The sequence below is a fragment of the Leopardus geoffroyi genome, chromosome C2, assembly GCF_018350155.1.
Source record: "Leopardus geoffroyi isolate Oge1 chromosome C2, O.geoffroyi_Oge1_pat1.0, whole genome shotgun sequence".
NCBI lineage: Eukaryota > Metazoa > Chordata > Mammalia > Carnivora > Felidae > Leopardus > Leopardus geoffroyi.
In genome coordinates, this window is record NC_059333.1 from 137,012,406 (window position 1) to 137,027,191 (window position 14,786).

The 14,786-nt window shown below is 48.4% G+C and overlaps 1 protein-coding gene across 5 annotated transcripts in view; it reads left to right on the plus strand.

The window, feature by feature from the left end:
• Positions 1-376: 376 nt before the first annotated feature.
• Positions 377-14,786, plus strand: part of KAT2B (lysine acetyltransferase 2B) — a 103,437-nt gene continuing 89,027 nt past the window's right edge. For 2 of the 5 annotated variants that reach the window (XM_045503760.1, XM_045503761.1), the window contains exon 1: positions 379-770. In XM_045503760.1, the coding sequence (XP_045359716.1) occupies positions 462-770 (309 nt within the window). In that variant the 5' untranslated portion in view covers positions 379-461. Of the gene's footprint in view, positions 771-1,857; positions 1,918-14,786 lie in introns of those variants that run through there. The other 3 variants (XM_045503764.1, XM_045503762.1, XM_045503763.1) reach the window with 3 other exon arrangements.

Consider the following 14,786-nt stretch of genomic DNA (forward strand, 5'->3'; position numbering starts at 1 on the left):
GGCGCAAACCCCGCGGGCAGCGGGAAAGAGGCCGAGGGGGGCCGCCGGGGCCCGACAGGCACTGAGAGGTCGGCACCCGTCGGCACGCACCCTCAGCCCGCAGCCCCAGGAACATGTCCGCGGCCGGCGGCCGGAGCGGAGCCCCGGGGAGGAGGACCGGGGGAGGGCGTGTGCAGCGGCGGCGGCGGCGGCGGCGGCAGCAGCGGAGCCGCTAGTCCCCTCCCTCCTGGGGGAGCAGCTGCCGCCGCCGCCGCCGCCACCATCAGCGCGCGGGCCGCGGCCGGAGCGAGCCCGGCGAGCGGCGCGCGCGGGGGAGGGCGGGGGCGGGGAGGGGGGTGGGCGGAGGGGGCGGGAGGGCGTGGGGGGAGGGTCTCGCTCTCCCGGCGACCAGAGCCCGAGAGGGAGACCCTGGCGGCGGCGGCGCCTGACACTCGGCGCCTCCTGCCGTGCTCCGGGGCGGCATGTCCGAGGCTGGCGGGGCCGGGCCGGGCGGCGGCGGGGCAGGGGCCGGGGCAGGGGCCGGGCTCGGGGCGCTGCCCCCGCAGCCCCCCGCGCCGCCGCCCGCGCCGCCGCAGGGCTCCCCGTGCGCCGCCGCCGCCGCCGCCGGGGGCTCGGGCGCCTGCGGACCGGCGACGGCAGTGGCGGCGGCGGGCACGGCCGAAGGACCGGGAGGCGGCGGCTCGGCCCGTATCGCCGTGAAGAAGGCGCAACTGCGCTCGGCCCCGCGGGCCAAGAAACTGGAGAAACTCGGAGTGTACTCCGCCTGCAAGGTACTCCCTCGCCGCTCCCGGGCCGCCGAAGGGGGGGGGGGCCGGGGTCCAGCCCGCGGGACCCTCGCCCCCTCCCCCTCTCGCCCCCGTCTCCCGCCTCCCGCCTCCCGCCTGGGGCCGCTGCACCGCGGAAGTGCTGCTGTCGCCCGCGCCCAATTAGCTTCTTCTCGGACGAGAGTCCTGTTGGGTTGGACGGAGGGGATCGCCGAGACCCGGAGCCTTTCATTCTTCCCCCTTGGAAGGAGTTGCCTCTGCGTCTGCGCTCCTGGGCTGCCCTGGGGCTTTGTTGCTCTGTAGGAGCTCGCCTGAGGCACCTTCCAGAGAGGGGAGCAGCGCTTACTAAGTGGCGGGCGCCCCGGGGCCGAGGAGACACCTACCGGGGGCCTCTGAGAGCCCCCTCTTCTCCCGTCTTCTCTCCGTGCCCCGTTGGGAGGAACTGGGTGGAAGGGGTGAGAGTGAATTAGGCTCCAGGACTCCGGCGCTTTGGAAGATCGAAGGGGCGGAACGCGCCGGATGGCGATGTGGGCACAGCCCGAGGCGAGGGTCCGGGAGCTCCCAACATCCTAGGCTGAGGGCGGAGGCGTTGCTGCGCGCGGTGACAGCCCCGTCATTATTGTATTATTACTTGTTTCGTTCAAACGCTGTCCCAGCTGCTCGAGGTGTAAACAGGATTTGGCAAGGTGACAGCCCGGCGCAGCGGGCACCACTGCTCAGGTTGAGGACACGCCTTTCTTGCCATCCCCTCTCCATCCCAGCTCTCGGCACCCTATTGCCCCTTAGCTGCAGATCCAGATGTGGGCGCCGCGCTCCCGGGGTGGGAGGCTTGCCCGAGGCCGCGGGGCAGGCTGGCCCTGCGCTGTCAGCAGCGGCTTTGTTTTGACAGGGTGACAGCTGAGGGGGGCGGGGACTTGGCCTTGTCAGCTCCTGCGGCCTGTGGCTGAGGCGGGGAAGAGACACACTCACACCTCCCATGTATCTCTCCCGCCTGCTGCAAACAGGGTCAAGTTCCCAGATTCCAGATTCCCACAGCCAAGCTGCAAGGGCCACTTTCTGAATTTTGATGTAAAGATTATTAATCCTGCTGGAACCTCTCTCCACAGCGATGCTGTTTTTAGTATTTACTGGAGCTTCTCAACCGCAGTGGAAGGTCTCTGCCTACCCCTTTTCCCACACCGTTCCCATCCTCATGTATGTGTTGAATGCCTACTGTGTACCCTGTATTGGTTTAATAAGTATTTGTTGAGTGAATGTGGGATGTAGCCTAGTGCTTCTCAAACTTTGAGGTGCATAGGAATCACCTGGGGAGCTGTTAAAATGCTGATTCTGAATCAGGGTGGAGATGTCTGCGATTCTAACAAACTCTCAGATGATGTGATGCTAGTCCAGTGGCCACACGCCAAGTAGCAAGGCCCCGGTTCAGACCTGGGTGATTTATTATTAATCGCTTTTGGATTCAGTCAAGAAGGCAAACTGTCTTCCTCTGAGGTCAATACATGGTTGGTATTTAGAAAGGACTATAAAGAAGATAGAGGGGAGTATGCTTCTAAGAAAGGTGAAGGGCCAGGAGGTGGTTACAAAGGGCATTAGGCAAAGCGAGATGTGTGCCCAGAATCGAAAACAAGGTCAGTTACCTGGTGGACTTGAGGTTCTGCAGCCAGTGTGGGTTCACGTAGTAAGTGTCAGTTCAGCGTTTCTGTCCCGGCGTTTTACCGTGTTCGCTTCATGAATCCCTTCTCTCCCTGCTGCCTGCTCTTGCCTTAACGCCCGAAAGCTTCCCAGAAGTTTTGGTCCCCAAACCATGAGCATAGGTTATGTGCCCTGCATTGATATTTTTGATCCTTTCAAACTTCTGAAGAGTGAGATGTAGCAGCTTTTCTAAAGTTTGTGATTTGAGTGTTTCATGTTCTCATTCACGACCAAACTTTGGGGAAGGGAAAGCTTCTCATTAAAGGCCTCTTTTTTTCTGCTCCCGGGAGACTCTGAAAGTGTCTATTTTTATTTGCTCATTCATTCGATAAATACTTAGAGGGGTCCCAGCTCGGTGCCAGGCTTTGTGCTCGATGCTGGGGCTGTGGTACCCAGAATGTGTCCTTCTGGAGCTGCTGAGGGAGTGTGTGTGCACGGGCACATGCACGTGCATGCATATGTTGGAGGCTGGGGGAGGTGTGCAGTGAACCATTCACAGCGAAGTAAAAAAAAATTGCTTTCTTAGTTTTTTGTTGGAACTCAGAGGAGGGCAGTTCATGGGCTGGCATGGGTGGGGTAGGAATGGCTTCCTGGAGGAAGTGTCAGTGGGTGCTAAGGACTCTTGGCAGTGCAGGGTGGGGTGATGTGAAGCTTCGTGAAGAGGAGAAACTGAAAGCACTTGTGAAAGCTTGGAGCTGGGCCAACGGGAGCTGGCGCTGCATTGGCTGAGGCCACCAGGTTGGGGGGCATTGTGTGTGGCCCCAGGAATCCAGGAATCTTCACCAGAGGAGTAACAGTCTTTCAGATTTGCCTTTTTCTTTTTCTTTTTTAACTGTGCTTGGTTGGGTGTGAGGGGAGTGTGAGAGAGCAGTTCTGTGGTTCTTTCTCAGCCTGTCTCTATCCTCATATAAGAAAGCCCCAAAAGGATTCCCCTCTACCTTTTGTCACTGACGGCCCCTTGGCAAGTTGGAGGGAGTAGAGAGGTGAGAGAAGGAGGAGGGACCTGGAAAGGGATGAATAGCTTACTGGGGGCTGTTAAAAGAAAACCAGGTCCCAGACCTGATAAAAGATCTGGCCTTTAAACTTTCACAAACGAAACAGAAGGAGGAGGGAGCTAGTTCACAGCCCTGGTGGTATGCCACACCCTGGAGAGAAGAAAAAAGAAGAAACAAACAAACTTGTTTTGCAGGATCCAGGGTAGAGTTCTTTGAACTATGTTCTGGCAAAGGTTGCTTCAGAGAATCTCTTTGCTCCTGTGTGACATGGGAGTGTGATCATTAAAAATGTAGATCTGACCACATTATATCTCTGCTTGGGACCTTTAATTTCTCTTTGCTGGGGTCCACGAAGCCCAGCACGACCTGACCGCTGCTAAGTCTGGCTCCTTTTCGGGGCCTTGCACCCGTGGTTTCCTTCTACCCCAGGGCCTTTGTACACACTGTTTACTGGTACTGAAAGCTTCACTTTCAACGTTTATTTATTTTTTGGGACAGAGAGAGACAGAGCATGAACGGGGGAGGGGCAGAGAGAGAGGGAGACACAGAATCGGAAACAGGCTCCAGGCTCTGAGCCATCAGCCCAGAGCCCGACGCGGGGCTCGAACTCCCGGACCGCGAGATCGTGACCTGGCTGAAGTCGGACGCTTAACCGACTGCGCCACCCAGGCGCCCCTGAAAGCTTCACTTTCAAATTAATTCCCAACTCTTCTTGCAGATCTCACATTCCTTGTATTTCTTTTACCTCCCCCACCTTGGGCCAGCCTTCCCATTATAAATTGTTTGGAACCCCCTTGTGCATACCTTTCCTTCCTAGTGCTTTTATCACAATATTTAATTGTGTGATTATTTGATATGTGTTTGTCTCTGAATAGATTCTAACTGATGTGGTTACTGACTGGATGAATGAATTAGAGAAGAGAAAACAGAGGAAATGATTAGCTCTTACGGATGGAAGTAGTGAAATTTTAGCCTGACTGCTTGCTTCTTGACGGTGGGGTAGAGGGGATTCTTTCACGTAGGACAGTTCTAGGTATCTCACAGGTGTTCGCAGGACTGGGTTTTTAGTGTTATAAAATAAACTGAAGTAAATGTATGAGTAGCCCAAATCTAAATCTCCTTGAATTTAAGTATTATTTATCTACTAAAAAAAAAAAAAAAAAAAAAGGAAAGAAAAAAATATCCCACTAGACTCTTCCTAATGAAATAGGGCACTTTTTCAGGAGAGGAGTCAGTATAGTGGCCAAGAGCCTGTGCTTGTGAGTTCAGACTAATTGGAGTTCAGATTTCAGGATATCCAGCTGTGTGACCTTGGACAAGCCTCCACTTCCTTGTCTGTAAAGTAGGAATAATAATACCACCTCTTTGCATAACAGGGAAGATTTAAAGTGGGCTAATAAGTCTGAGGCATCCAGATGGGTGTCTGGTCCTGGTAAGCCCCTCCTGCAGCTCAGTTTGGGCATATGCTGTTAACGTGGACGTCAGGAAAGAACGTGGGGCTTAGAGGTATCTCCAATCTCAGCTCTGCCTCTGTGTGATCCTGGCCATAAGTCATTTGGTTTTTCTCTGAGCCTTGATTACTTCCAAAGTTCCTAGAACCTAAAAGTGTTGGATTAATGCTGGCTAATGGGAATGGCCGCGTTGTCTGTCGGCCCCGGTGGCCACAAAGCATTTATGGAGAACCCAGTTGCTTTGATTTCTGGGCTGACTGCCATACTTGGAGAGTGACACGGGCTGTAAAATTAGGCTTCACTTAAAAAATAATGGTTTGTAATCTAAAAGTAACACTGCTTGTAGAATATGCAGAGGGCAGAGGCAGAGAAAAATTGTCCTGTGTTGGCCAGGAACTGGTGCTTGGGGCCCTAGAACAAGCCCTAAAATTGGGGAGAGCCCCCAACGCTTTTGTATCTGTCAGTCGCTCCCCCAAAGAGCAAATTTCTTTTTCAGCTGCAACATCTAGAGCAGCGGCCCTTACCTAGGAGCTATTTTGCCCCCCAGGGGATACTTGGCGGTGTCTGAAGACATTTTTGGTCATTGTTACTGTGAGGGAGGAAGTGCTACTGGCAGCTAGTAAGTAGAGGCCAGAGATGTTACTGAGCATCTCACTCCGCACAGGACAGTCCTGCACAACAATTATCGGGCCCCAAATGACAGGGCCAAAGCTGAGGAACTCTGTTCTAAAGGAAAATTATATTGACCCATAATACTGTAAATACATTTGCAGCCTAGGAAACATTAATGCTTTTAAGGTTAATTTGAATAGCACTTGAAACCTGAAAAACCTCACTCTGCGAATCATGGGGCATATTTCTAAACAGCTTTATTGAACTATAATTTATAGATCACAAAACTCACGGGCTGTAAGTGTGCAGTCAGATGCTTTGGGGTAAAGTTATATAGTTGTGTATCCATCACTACAGTTCATTTTTTCCCCCCCCATCACTACAGTTCAGTGTTAAAAGCCTTCCATCTCCCTGAAAAGTTTCTTCCCCCGGGCACCTTTTTAAGGTGATATTTTGTGTTAATTCATAGTTCGTAAACAGAAACCAAATTAGAAATATCCTTTTGGAGACTCAACGGGTAAGTAGAATTATGATAGCAAAGCAGAAAACATGGAAGGGTGTAGCTATAACGTCTACATCTATAGCACATGATTATTTCACATGTGGTAACTTCTCTAAGAGGCGGTGTCATGGAGCCAGGCACACATAGGAAAAATATTTCAATTGGCAGGCACAATATAAAAAGCCCTAGAGAAAGATGACCAAATTTAATTGTTTCCTCATAAACTTTCAGGGAAGATGGAAATTCAAGCCCGCAAAGCCTTCAGATTGCAATTTGCAGTTTTATGTAACTGAGAAAGTAGTTTATAGGGCAAAAGAGAACGTTTTGTTTCAGGAAGCATGTGCTTACACATAGCATTTTGTGATGCAGTGCTGGTGTATTGTTTTTTGTTTGTTTGTTTGTTTGCTTTTTTTTAAACTACTGAGCAGATTTAAACCTGGCCACATAGGCGGGATTTAATTCTGTTTCTATCAGCTACATCCACAGGTCTAACCCGTCGTGGGGAACGTCCAGGTGGAAACGTACAGTTTCACATGAGGTCCCTCGGAACAATCAGAACATGTGCTTCTCACATGAAAGATCTGGATACTCCGTGCAGTGCCAATAAAACTTGGATTTCCAAGGCTCGGGGGCCTCTGATTTAGTTGGTTTGTCTCCGAGAGAGGAAGGTAGTTATTTAGGAACAGTTGTCAGTGGTGTCTTACTCTTAATGGTTTCCTGCTGCTAATCTGATTCCAACACAAAGGCACCTGTGGCAGAGTCGTGGGCGGGCTTCCTATTCTGCGCGCTGCCTGGAGGAAAGGTGGAGAATGCTCTTCCCTCACCCTCCGTGCCGGGCACGATGGGGCAGCCACTTCAGGGTCTTGGGTTTCAGTTTCCCTAGTGGTGAAGCGGGAGTCAAGGTGGCACCTCATCGACGTGAGGATGACATAGTTTTAGCGTATGTGAAAGTTCTTGGGATACAGGCGTTCCGCCTACGTCTATTTTATTTTACTTTTGGAAACTTTCCCTTGGTATCAGCAGTTGTGTTGATAGTGTTTTGCCAAAGTGTTATGCCTCGTGTCATTTGATTCTTCTGCTTGGGGCAAGAGGAAGGTAAGGAAGGTCATTTTACTCGCGGAGAACTGAGACCCAAAGAGGTTAAGCAGCTTCTTGGGAGCAGCGGCGGTTGCTCAGGGAAGAGCCGGCCACGTAGATTTTCTTTCCAGCGCAAAAGAGATTTTGCGTCCTCTTTCCAGACTTTCTTGTGGGGTGGAGGGGATGGTGTTCTGAATCTCAGTGGTTTACAGAGAGGATTTCGTTTTAGGCGTTCGATTGCTCTCGTTTGACATTTATTGTTACTTCTATTGAGAGTATGTTCAAAGGCTTTTCTAGTTCATTGAAACCGTGCAGGCCATAAAGCAAACAAAATAAAGTGTTCTTTATTACTGGCCTAGGGCAGACCGATGCATGCCCTTGATTGTTTTAAAGCTGACAGTCAAGAATGGTCACTGTGCTGGCCCATTACAATTCCTTGTTGAAGGAAGATGAAAGTGATACCTACTCAGGCTGTAGAAGGTTCCAGATGTGTCCTAGAGGTAAGGAACGGACTGTCCGGGACATTTAGACGTCCCCAAATAGCTCTACAGAGGACTGCACACACAGCAGTGTTTCAGTACAATTCAGAAGGAAGTCATTTTTTTTTACCTTTTACTTTTATTATGCAGACAGTAAAGTGCTCATATCGTAAGCATACAGCTTGATGAATTTGTGTGTAGGCACACAGCCATGCAGCTGCCATCCAGATAAAGCTGGAGAGCATTGCCAGCACTTCTGAGGGCCCCCTGGTGCCTCCTCCCCACCTCTGCTCACCCTTATTCTGACTTTTATTACTAGAGATTACTTTTGCTTTTCTTAAACTTGACATAAATGGAATCACATGGTATGAATTCTTTTGCATCTGGCTTTTGTCACTCACAGGATGTCTGGGAGCTGTATCCATGTTGTTGCATATAGGAGTAGTTTGTAAAGACATTTTTATTTATTATTATTATTTAAGTTTATTTATTTATTTTGAGAGAGAGAGAGGAGGAGAGGCAGAGAGGGAGAATCCTGATCAGTGCAGAGCCTGATGTGAGGCTCAAACCCATGAACCACGAGATCATGAACTGAGCCAAAATCAAGAGTTGGACACTTAACTGAATGAGCCACCCAGGTGCCCCAAGACACATGTTTTTAACCTAAAAATAAGTTTAAAAATTGTCAGCTATTTTCAGGATGGAAGTCATTGGATGTGGACAACTTCATAAAATGAATTTTAATTAAATCTTCAAAAGATGGGAATTTGATATTCCAGAATTTAGCATATGTGAAAGTTCTTGGCATATAGGGAAGAACGCATGAGGGCAGAAATGGGGACAAGTAACCAAGGAGGAGGGCGCCTGGGTGGCTCAGTCAGTTAAGCGTTCGACTCTTGATTTCAGCTCGGATCACCATCCCAGGGTTTGGGGGATCGAGCCCTGCGTTAGGCTCTGTACTGACTGGGCTGCCAGAGCCTCCTTGGGATTCTCTCTCCCTCCCCCTCTCTCCCTGTCTCTCTCCCCTCTTTCTTTGCCCCCTCCTCCATCCTCACACACATGCGCTCTCTCTCTCTCTCTCAAAATAAATAAACAAACAAACAAACAAACAAAAAACAAAACCAAGGAGGGCTGTAGATAAGCATTGGGATGAAGGAGGAACAGAATGCTGGGGAGGTGGGTGCTGGGGGCCTGTGATGTCACAGCTGCTGGAACAGCCAGCCTGCATACTTCCTTCTCCTCTGGAATCTGTAGTGGTGAGTCCTTACTGGTAAATACCCATGGGAAGTCTTGCTGTCACCCATCCTTGGTTCTGAAAGATATCTAGAGTTCTACGTTGTATCCTGCAAGCCATGCAGAACCATGGTGGGAGCTGTGGCAGGGTTTCTAGAAGGCTGGCCAGAACCCAGCACATAAAGCTCCAGTAGGCATTGACACCTCTGTTGTGTTATTGGCCAAGGGGATGGAAATGCAGGAAAGAGATCATTTTCCTTCATACTGGAAGTGTGTGCTAAGACCACTAAAGGCCCCCTTCTCTCTAGGAGTGTAGTGAGGAACGCTGATTCCTCTGTAGCCCCACACAGTTTTGGCATAGCAGCTCATCCTTGAAGACTCATATGAAATATGCAAGCTTATTATTTCATGGAATCATATGGACTATCCACTTATAAAGTAATGTTTTCTGTAATTGATGTATTTAATTGTTTTTTAATCTTTATTTATTTTTGAGAGAAAGACAGAATGTGAGCAGGGGAGGACCAGAGAAAGAGGGAGACACAGAATCCAAAGCAGGCTCCAGGCCCTAAGCTGTCAGCAAGAGCCCGACGTCGGGCTCGAACTCACCAACTGTGAGATCATGAGCTGAGCCGAAGTCGGACACTCAACCAACTGAGCCACCCAGGCGCCCCTGTGATTGATGTATTTAACACAACAGAATTTTTTACGTTTTTACTTGTGTGCACATGTACATGGGGGTGTTATAACTAATGCTGTTTGTTTATTCTACATTTATTTCCATGGGCTGCTTTAGATTTCTGCTTAGGTAGCTCCCATCTAAATTCCTTATGACAATTCATCACTTTTCATCACAATTGAAATAGAATTGAATCTTTATAATATTGAATTGCTTTCATCTCTGGCATTTAGTTATGCATGCTGATACCCCTTGCATTGCACACTTTTCTTCTCCAGGTATTGGTGTGGCTTGTTGTCAAACCTCATTCTGGTCTGTTATTCAAATGCCAACTTTTCAGAGAAGCCTTCCTGACCACCCCCACCCCCCCACCCCCTGCCAAATACAGCAGCACCCCATCACTCCATAAGGTTACCTGTTTTGCTTTCCTTTTCCTCATTTTTCAACACTTGGAAATACATATTGTTTACTTTGTGACAATAGAAGTTCCATGAAGCAGGGACTTTGGTTCACTTTGTATTCCAGTTCCACTGACTATGCCTTGCACATAGTAGGTGCTTAATACATATTTGTTAACTAAATGGGTAATTTCGTGTTCACAGCGAATTTCATATTCACAGGCTTCATGAGACTGGAAGAGGGGAGATTGTGTGTAGAGACAAGGCAGCTGAAGCTCAGAGAGGTTTAGCAACTCGCGCGAAGCTGTGTGGTCGCCGGGCTGGGGCTGGAACAGCATCTTCTGACTCTGTTGCTAAGTGTGGTCCCTGGTGAGCTTACAGTTAGACCTGATGACATAGGCAGTACTTGTCAGATGGCCTGGGCTTCTGCTGTAAGACGAGCAGGGAGAGTCACACCCACCGTGAATCCTTTTCTGAGAGGATGATGTGAACTTCTTTGACCACCATCTCCTCTTCTGCAAGTTAGAAGTCAGTTCTCAAAAGTGTGTTGTGAGTATCGTGAGACCAGCGAGTTAAAACCTATGAAGTGGGAAAAAGGCCCTACCACATATTCTAAAAGTCTATACTGTGTTAGTGAACGAAAAAAAAATCACCTACAAAGGCATGTTTTCTTTCTTTCTTTTTTTTTTTTTTATTGTTTATTTTTTGTGGGGGAGAGGGGCAGAGAGAGAGGGAGACACAGAATCTAAAGCAGGCTCCAGGCTCCGAGTGCTCAGCACAGAGCCCCACGTGGGGCTTGAACCCAGGAACTGTGAGATCGTGACCTGAACCGATGTTAGATGGTTAACTGACTGAGCCACCCAGGCACCCCCAAAGGCATGTGTTCTAACTACTGTTTATATTTTTGTTGCTTTGCTGCCTACTTAAACTAAAGGTTACAGTCGGCTTTCTTTAATTTGTTCTTCTGTTTGTACCAGAAGCACAGACACAGGGTTTATTACTTTTTAAATCAGGAGGTGAATGGGGCGCCTGGGTGGCGCAGTCGGTTAAGCGTCCGACTTCAGCCAGGTCATGATCTCGCGGTCCGTGAGTTCGAGCCCCGCGTCAGGCTCTGGGCTGATGGCTCAGAGCCTGGAGCCTGTTTCGGATTCTGTGTCTCCCTCTCTCTCTGCCCCTGCCCCGTTCATGCTCTGGCTCTCTCTGTCCCAAAAATAAATAAACGTTGAAAAAAAAAAATTAAAAAAAAAAAATAGTAAATCAGGAGGTGAATACATTTATTTTGCATCAAGTGTGAATAATATCTTTAATGATCTATTTGGAGTGATACATCACCTAACCTTAGGAAGAGGCTTTGAGTAACTCCTTCAGTCACCTCAGGCGGGACATACGAGGATCCTTCCATTAGTTCTATGCCCTCCTAAAAAGTCCCCATCCGTTGCATGCTCTTGGTCTGTGCAGCCCTCTGTGAGGCTTCTGTGGTATGCAGGAGATTCCAGAAGTACAGGGATGAGACCTGAGTAGTATCATAGTGACTGATGGTGGCAGCTCTAATTTGCATCAGCTCTAACAAGCTGGTGTTGAAACTGGATGGCAGAATGCCAACGAAGTCAAGGTCAGCATACTTTGAAATAGCAAAGTGAGTCATGTAACCCGGGATTTGCACATACCCATAGGACTACCTGACTCATCCCACCTCCAGGGGGACACGTCCATGAGTATTGTTAGGTACCTGTGCCCAGGCTCTGTCCTGGTGGGCGGTGAGTGACAAAGGAAGTGAAAGCCACAAGGAGCCTCACATCTTGCTGGGGAGACAGATATGGAGGGAAAGAAAAATTCAAGTGAATAATCAAGCATGAAGTCAGTTCAGAGAAAAACCATGATAAGCTGGGGGCAGCTGGAAGTGTAGGAGAGAGGCTCAGCCTAGGTGGAGTGAACGATTTAAAACAGCAGAGAAACAAAAGTGAAGGGAGCAGGACATCAGAGTGGTTTGGAATGTGCACCTAGGCAGCAGACTGCCTGGGTTTGAATGCTGAAATGCTGCTTTCTCGCTGTGTGAGCAGGGGGAGATTACTTATCCTTTCCAAGCCTCAGATTGCATAGCTGAATATGGAGAGTGTGATTTTGTCAACTTTATCCATTCATTCAACAAACTGTTACATCGTGTGCCAGGCATTGATTTAGATGCTGGGGATACAGTGACAGATGGGTTTTTATTCTTGCAGAGCTTGCTTTCTGGTAGCAGAAGCAGACAGTAAACAAGAAAACAACAGAAAGTGGTAAGTGCCACACAGAGAATGAAAACAGAGAAGTAAATGAGAGTGCCTGGGGAGTCCTTCCGACATGTGCCCATAAAGGTCTCTCAGTGGATGGGACAATGTCTGGGGCCTGAATGATAACAAGAAGCTTGGGGGTGGGGACAGTGTGTGTGTGTGTGTGTGTGTGTGTGTGTAGAGGATGCCAGGTGGGGAGTGCACAGACTCTGGGGGGAGAAATGGCTTGGTATGCTCAAGGGTGGCCAGGTGACCCTTGTGGGTAGATGGGGAGCAAGGGGGCAAGTGTAGGAGATGAAGTGGGAGAAGTAGATGGGGCCAGATGGCCAAGTGCATATAATTTTCACACAGTGAAATGATCTGATTTCCGCTTCTTTTTTAAAAAAATGACATAGCTCGCTTGCTCTTCCTTTCTTTCTTTCCTTCCTTCTCTTTCTTTCTTTCTTTTTTTTTTCTTTTCTTTTCTTTTCTTTTCTTTTCTTTTCTTTTCTTTTCTTTTCTTTTCTTTTCTTTTCTTTTCTTTTCTTTCTTTCGCTTTCAAGAGAGCACAGGTGAGAGAGGAGCAGAGAGGGAGAAAAGCGTGTTCACCTGAAGCAGGGCTCGAGCTCACCTGAGGCAGGACTCCAACTCATGAACCATGAGATCATGACCTGAGCCCAAGTCAGATGCTTAGCTGACTGAGCCACCCAGGTGCTCCCCATTTCCATTTCTGATACTTTCAACAAATGCATATCAAGACCCAGAACATTTTTTTTTTTTAGTTTTTTTTTTAATGTTTCTATTTATTTTTGAGACAGAGACACAGCATGAGCAGGGGAGGGGCAGAGAGAGGGGAGACACAGAATCAGAAGCAGGCTCCAGGCTCTGAGCTGTCAGCACAGAGCCCGACACGGGGCTCAAACTCATGAACAGTGAGATCATGACCTGAGCCGAAGTTGGATGCTCAACCGCCTGAACTACCCAGGCGCCCCCCAAAACATTTTAATCACCCTAGGAAGTTCCCTTCTCCTTGCCATTCAAATTCCTCACTATCAGAAGCAACCACTGATCTACTTTGTATCATGATATATTAGTTTTGATGTTCCAGAATTTCATATAAATGAAGCCACACAGTACATCCTGTTCTTCGTTCAGTGTAGTTTTTTTGAGATTCATCTATGTTGCATGTATCAGTGATTAATTTCTTTTTATTGCTGAGAGGTACTCGACTGCATGGATGAACCAGTTTGTTTATTCATTTACGTGTTGATGGGTTGTTTCAGATGGATTGATAAGATTTTCATTTTAAAGCATCTCCTTGGGCTGTTTTGGAAAAAATAAAGTGTGCAAGAGGAAGAAAAGAGGGCCAGTTGAAGTTGCTGCAGGGTTAGGTATAAGTGGGATGGTGGCTTATGATGGGGGATGGCACTGGAGGGGGTAGGAGTAGACATTTTGGGCAATACTATGAATTCAGAGGCAGCGGGACTTGATTTGTTAGGGGATGGTGGTGAGGAAGAGACAGAAATGAACTTGATGTCTAGGCTTTTAGCCTGAGCAATGGAAAGGATGGTAGTTCCATTTACCAGCTTGGGCAAGACTATGAGAGAGGCAGGTTTGGAGTAGAGGAGAAGAGTCCTTTTTCTGGATGTGTTTAGTCAGGTGAGTCTTTTAGTAGTCACGTGTTGTCTTGATAGTAAAATGAGCTAATCCACTTAGCAGTATGCTTTAGTATCTGGAATATTCTAATTGCTCAAAAAAATGGTAGTTACTGTTACAGTTAAAAGCAGAGCTAAATAATAACTACTGATCTTAAAGAGGTCGGCCAAATTGGAGGAAAAGGAAAAACAAGTACACAGAAATAGTGGGAAATAGGATCCTTTCTTTGGGTGAAGAAGAAATCAGTTGATAGAAAGTCTTGAGTTTCAGGTAGAAAATTTTGGACTGAACTCATTAAATAAAAGTAAGTCTTTGCACTTTAAGAAGGAGGAGACCCGAGATATTTTAGAGTGCCAGCGAAAAGCTCTAGGTTTTGGTTTTGGCTCCCTGCTCCTTTGCCAGCTGGGGTAGCTCAGGCAAGCCACACCCCTTCTGTAAGCATTGAATTACTTGTCCTGTGGGGTTATAGGGAGAGGAAAATTAGATGATGTAGGCGAAAATTGCCTTGGAAAGTATAAGGCAGAAGTGCTCGATGTTGTTAGATGGCATTTTATGTTATGTTCTTTTGAGAGAGCATGAGCAGGGGAGGGGCAGAGGGAGAGGGAGAGAGAATCTTAAGCAGGCTACACACTCAGCATGGAGCCTGGTATCAGGCTCAATCCCACGATTCTGGGATCATGACCTGAGTCGAAATCAAGTGTTGGACACTCAACCGACTGAGCTACTCAGGTGCCCCAATTAGATGGCATTTTATTTATTTATTTTTTTTAAGTTTGTTTATTTTGAGAGAGAGACACGTGTTCAAGTGGGGGAGGGGGAGGGAGAGAGGGAGTGAGAGAGAATCCCAGGCAGGCTTCGCACCGTCAGCAGAGAGACCGACTCAGGGCTCCATCTCAGGAACCATGAGATCATGACCTGAGCCAAAATCAAGAGTCAGATGCTTAACTGACTGAGCCCCCCAGGCGCCCCGGATGGCATTTGAGAGTAGGCTGATGTGTC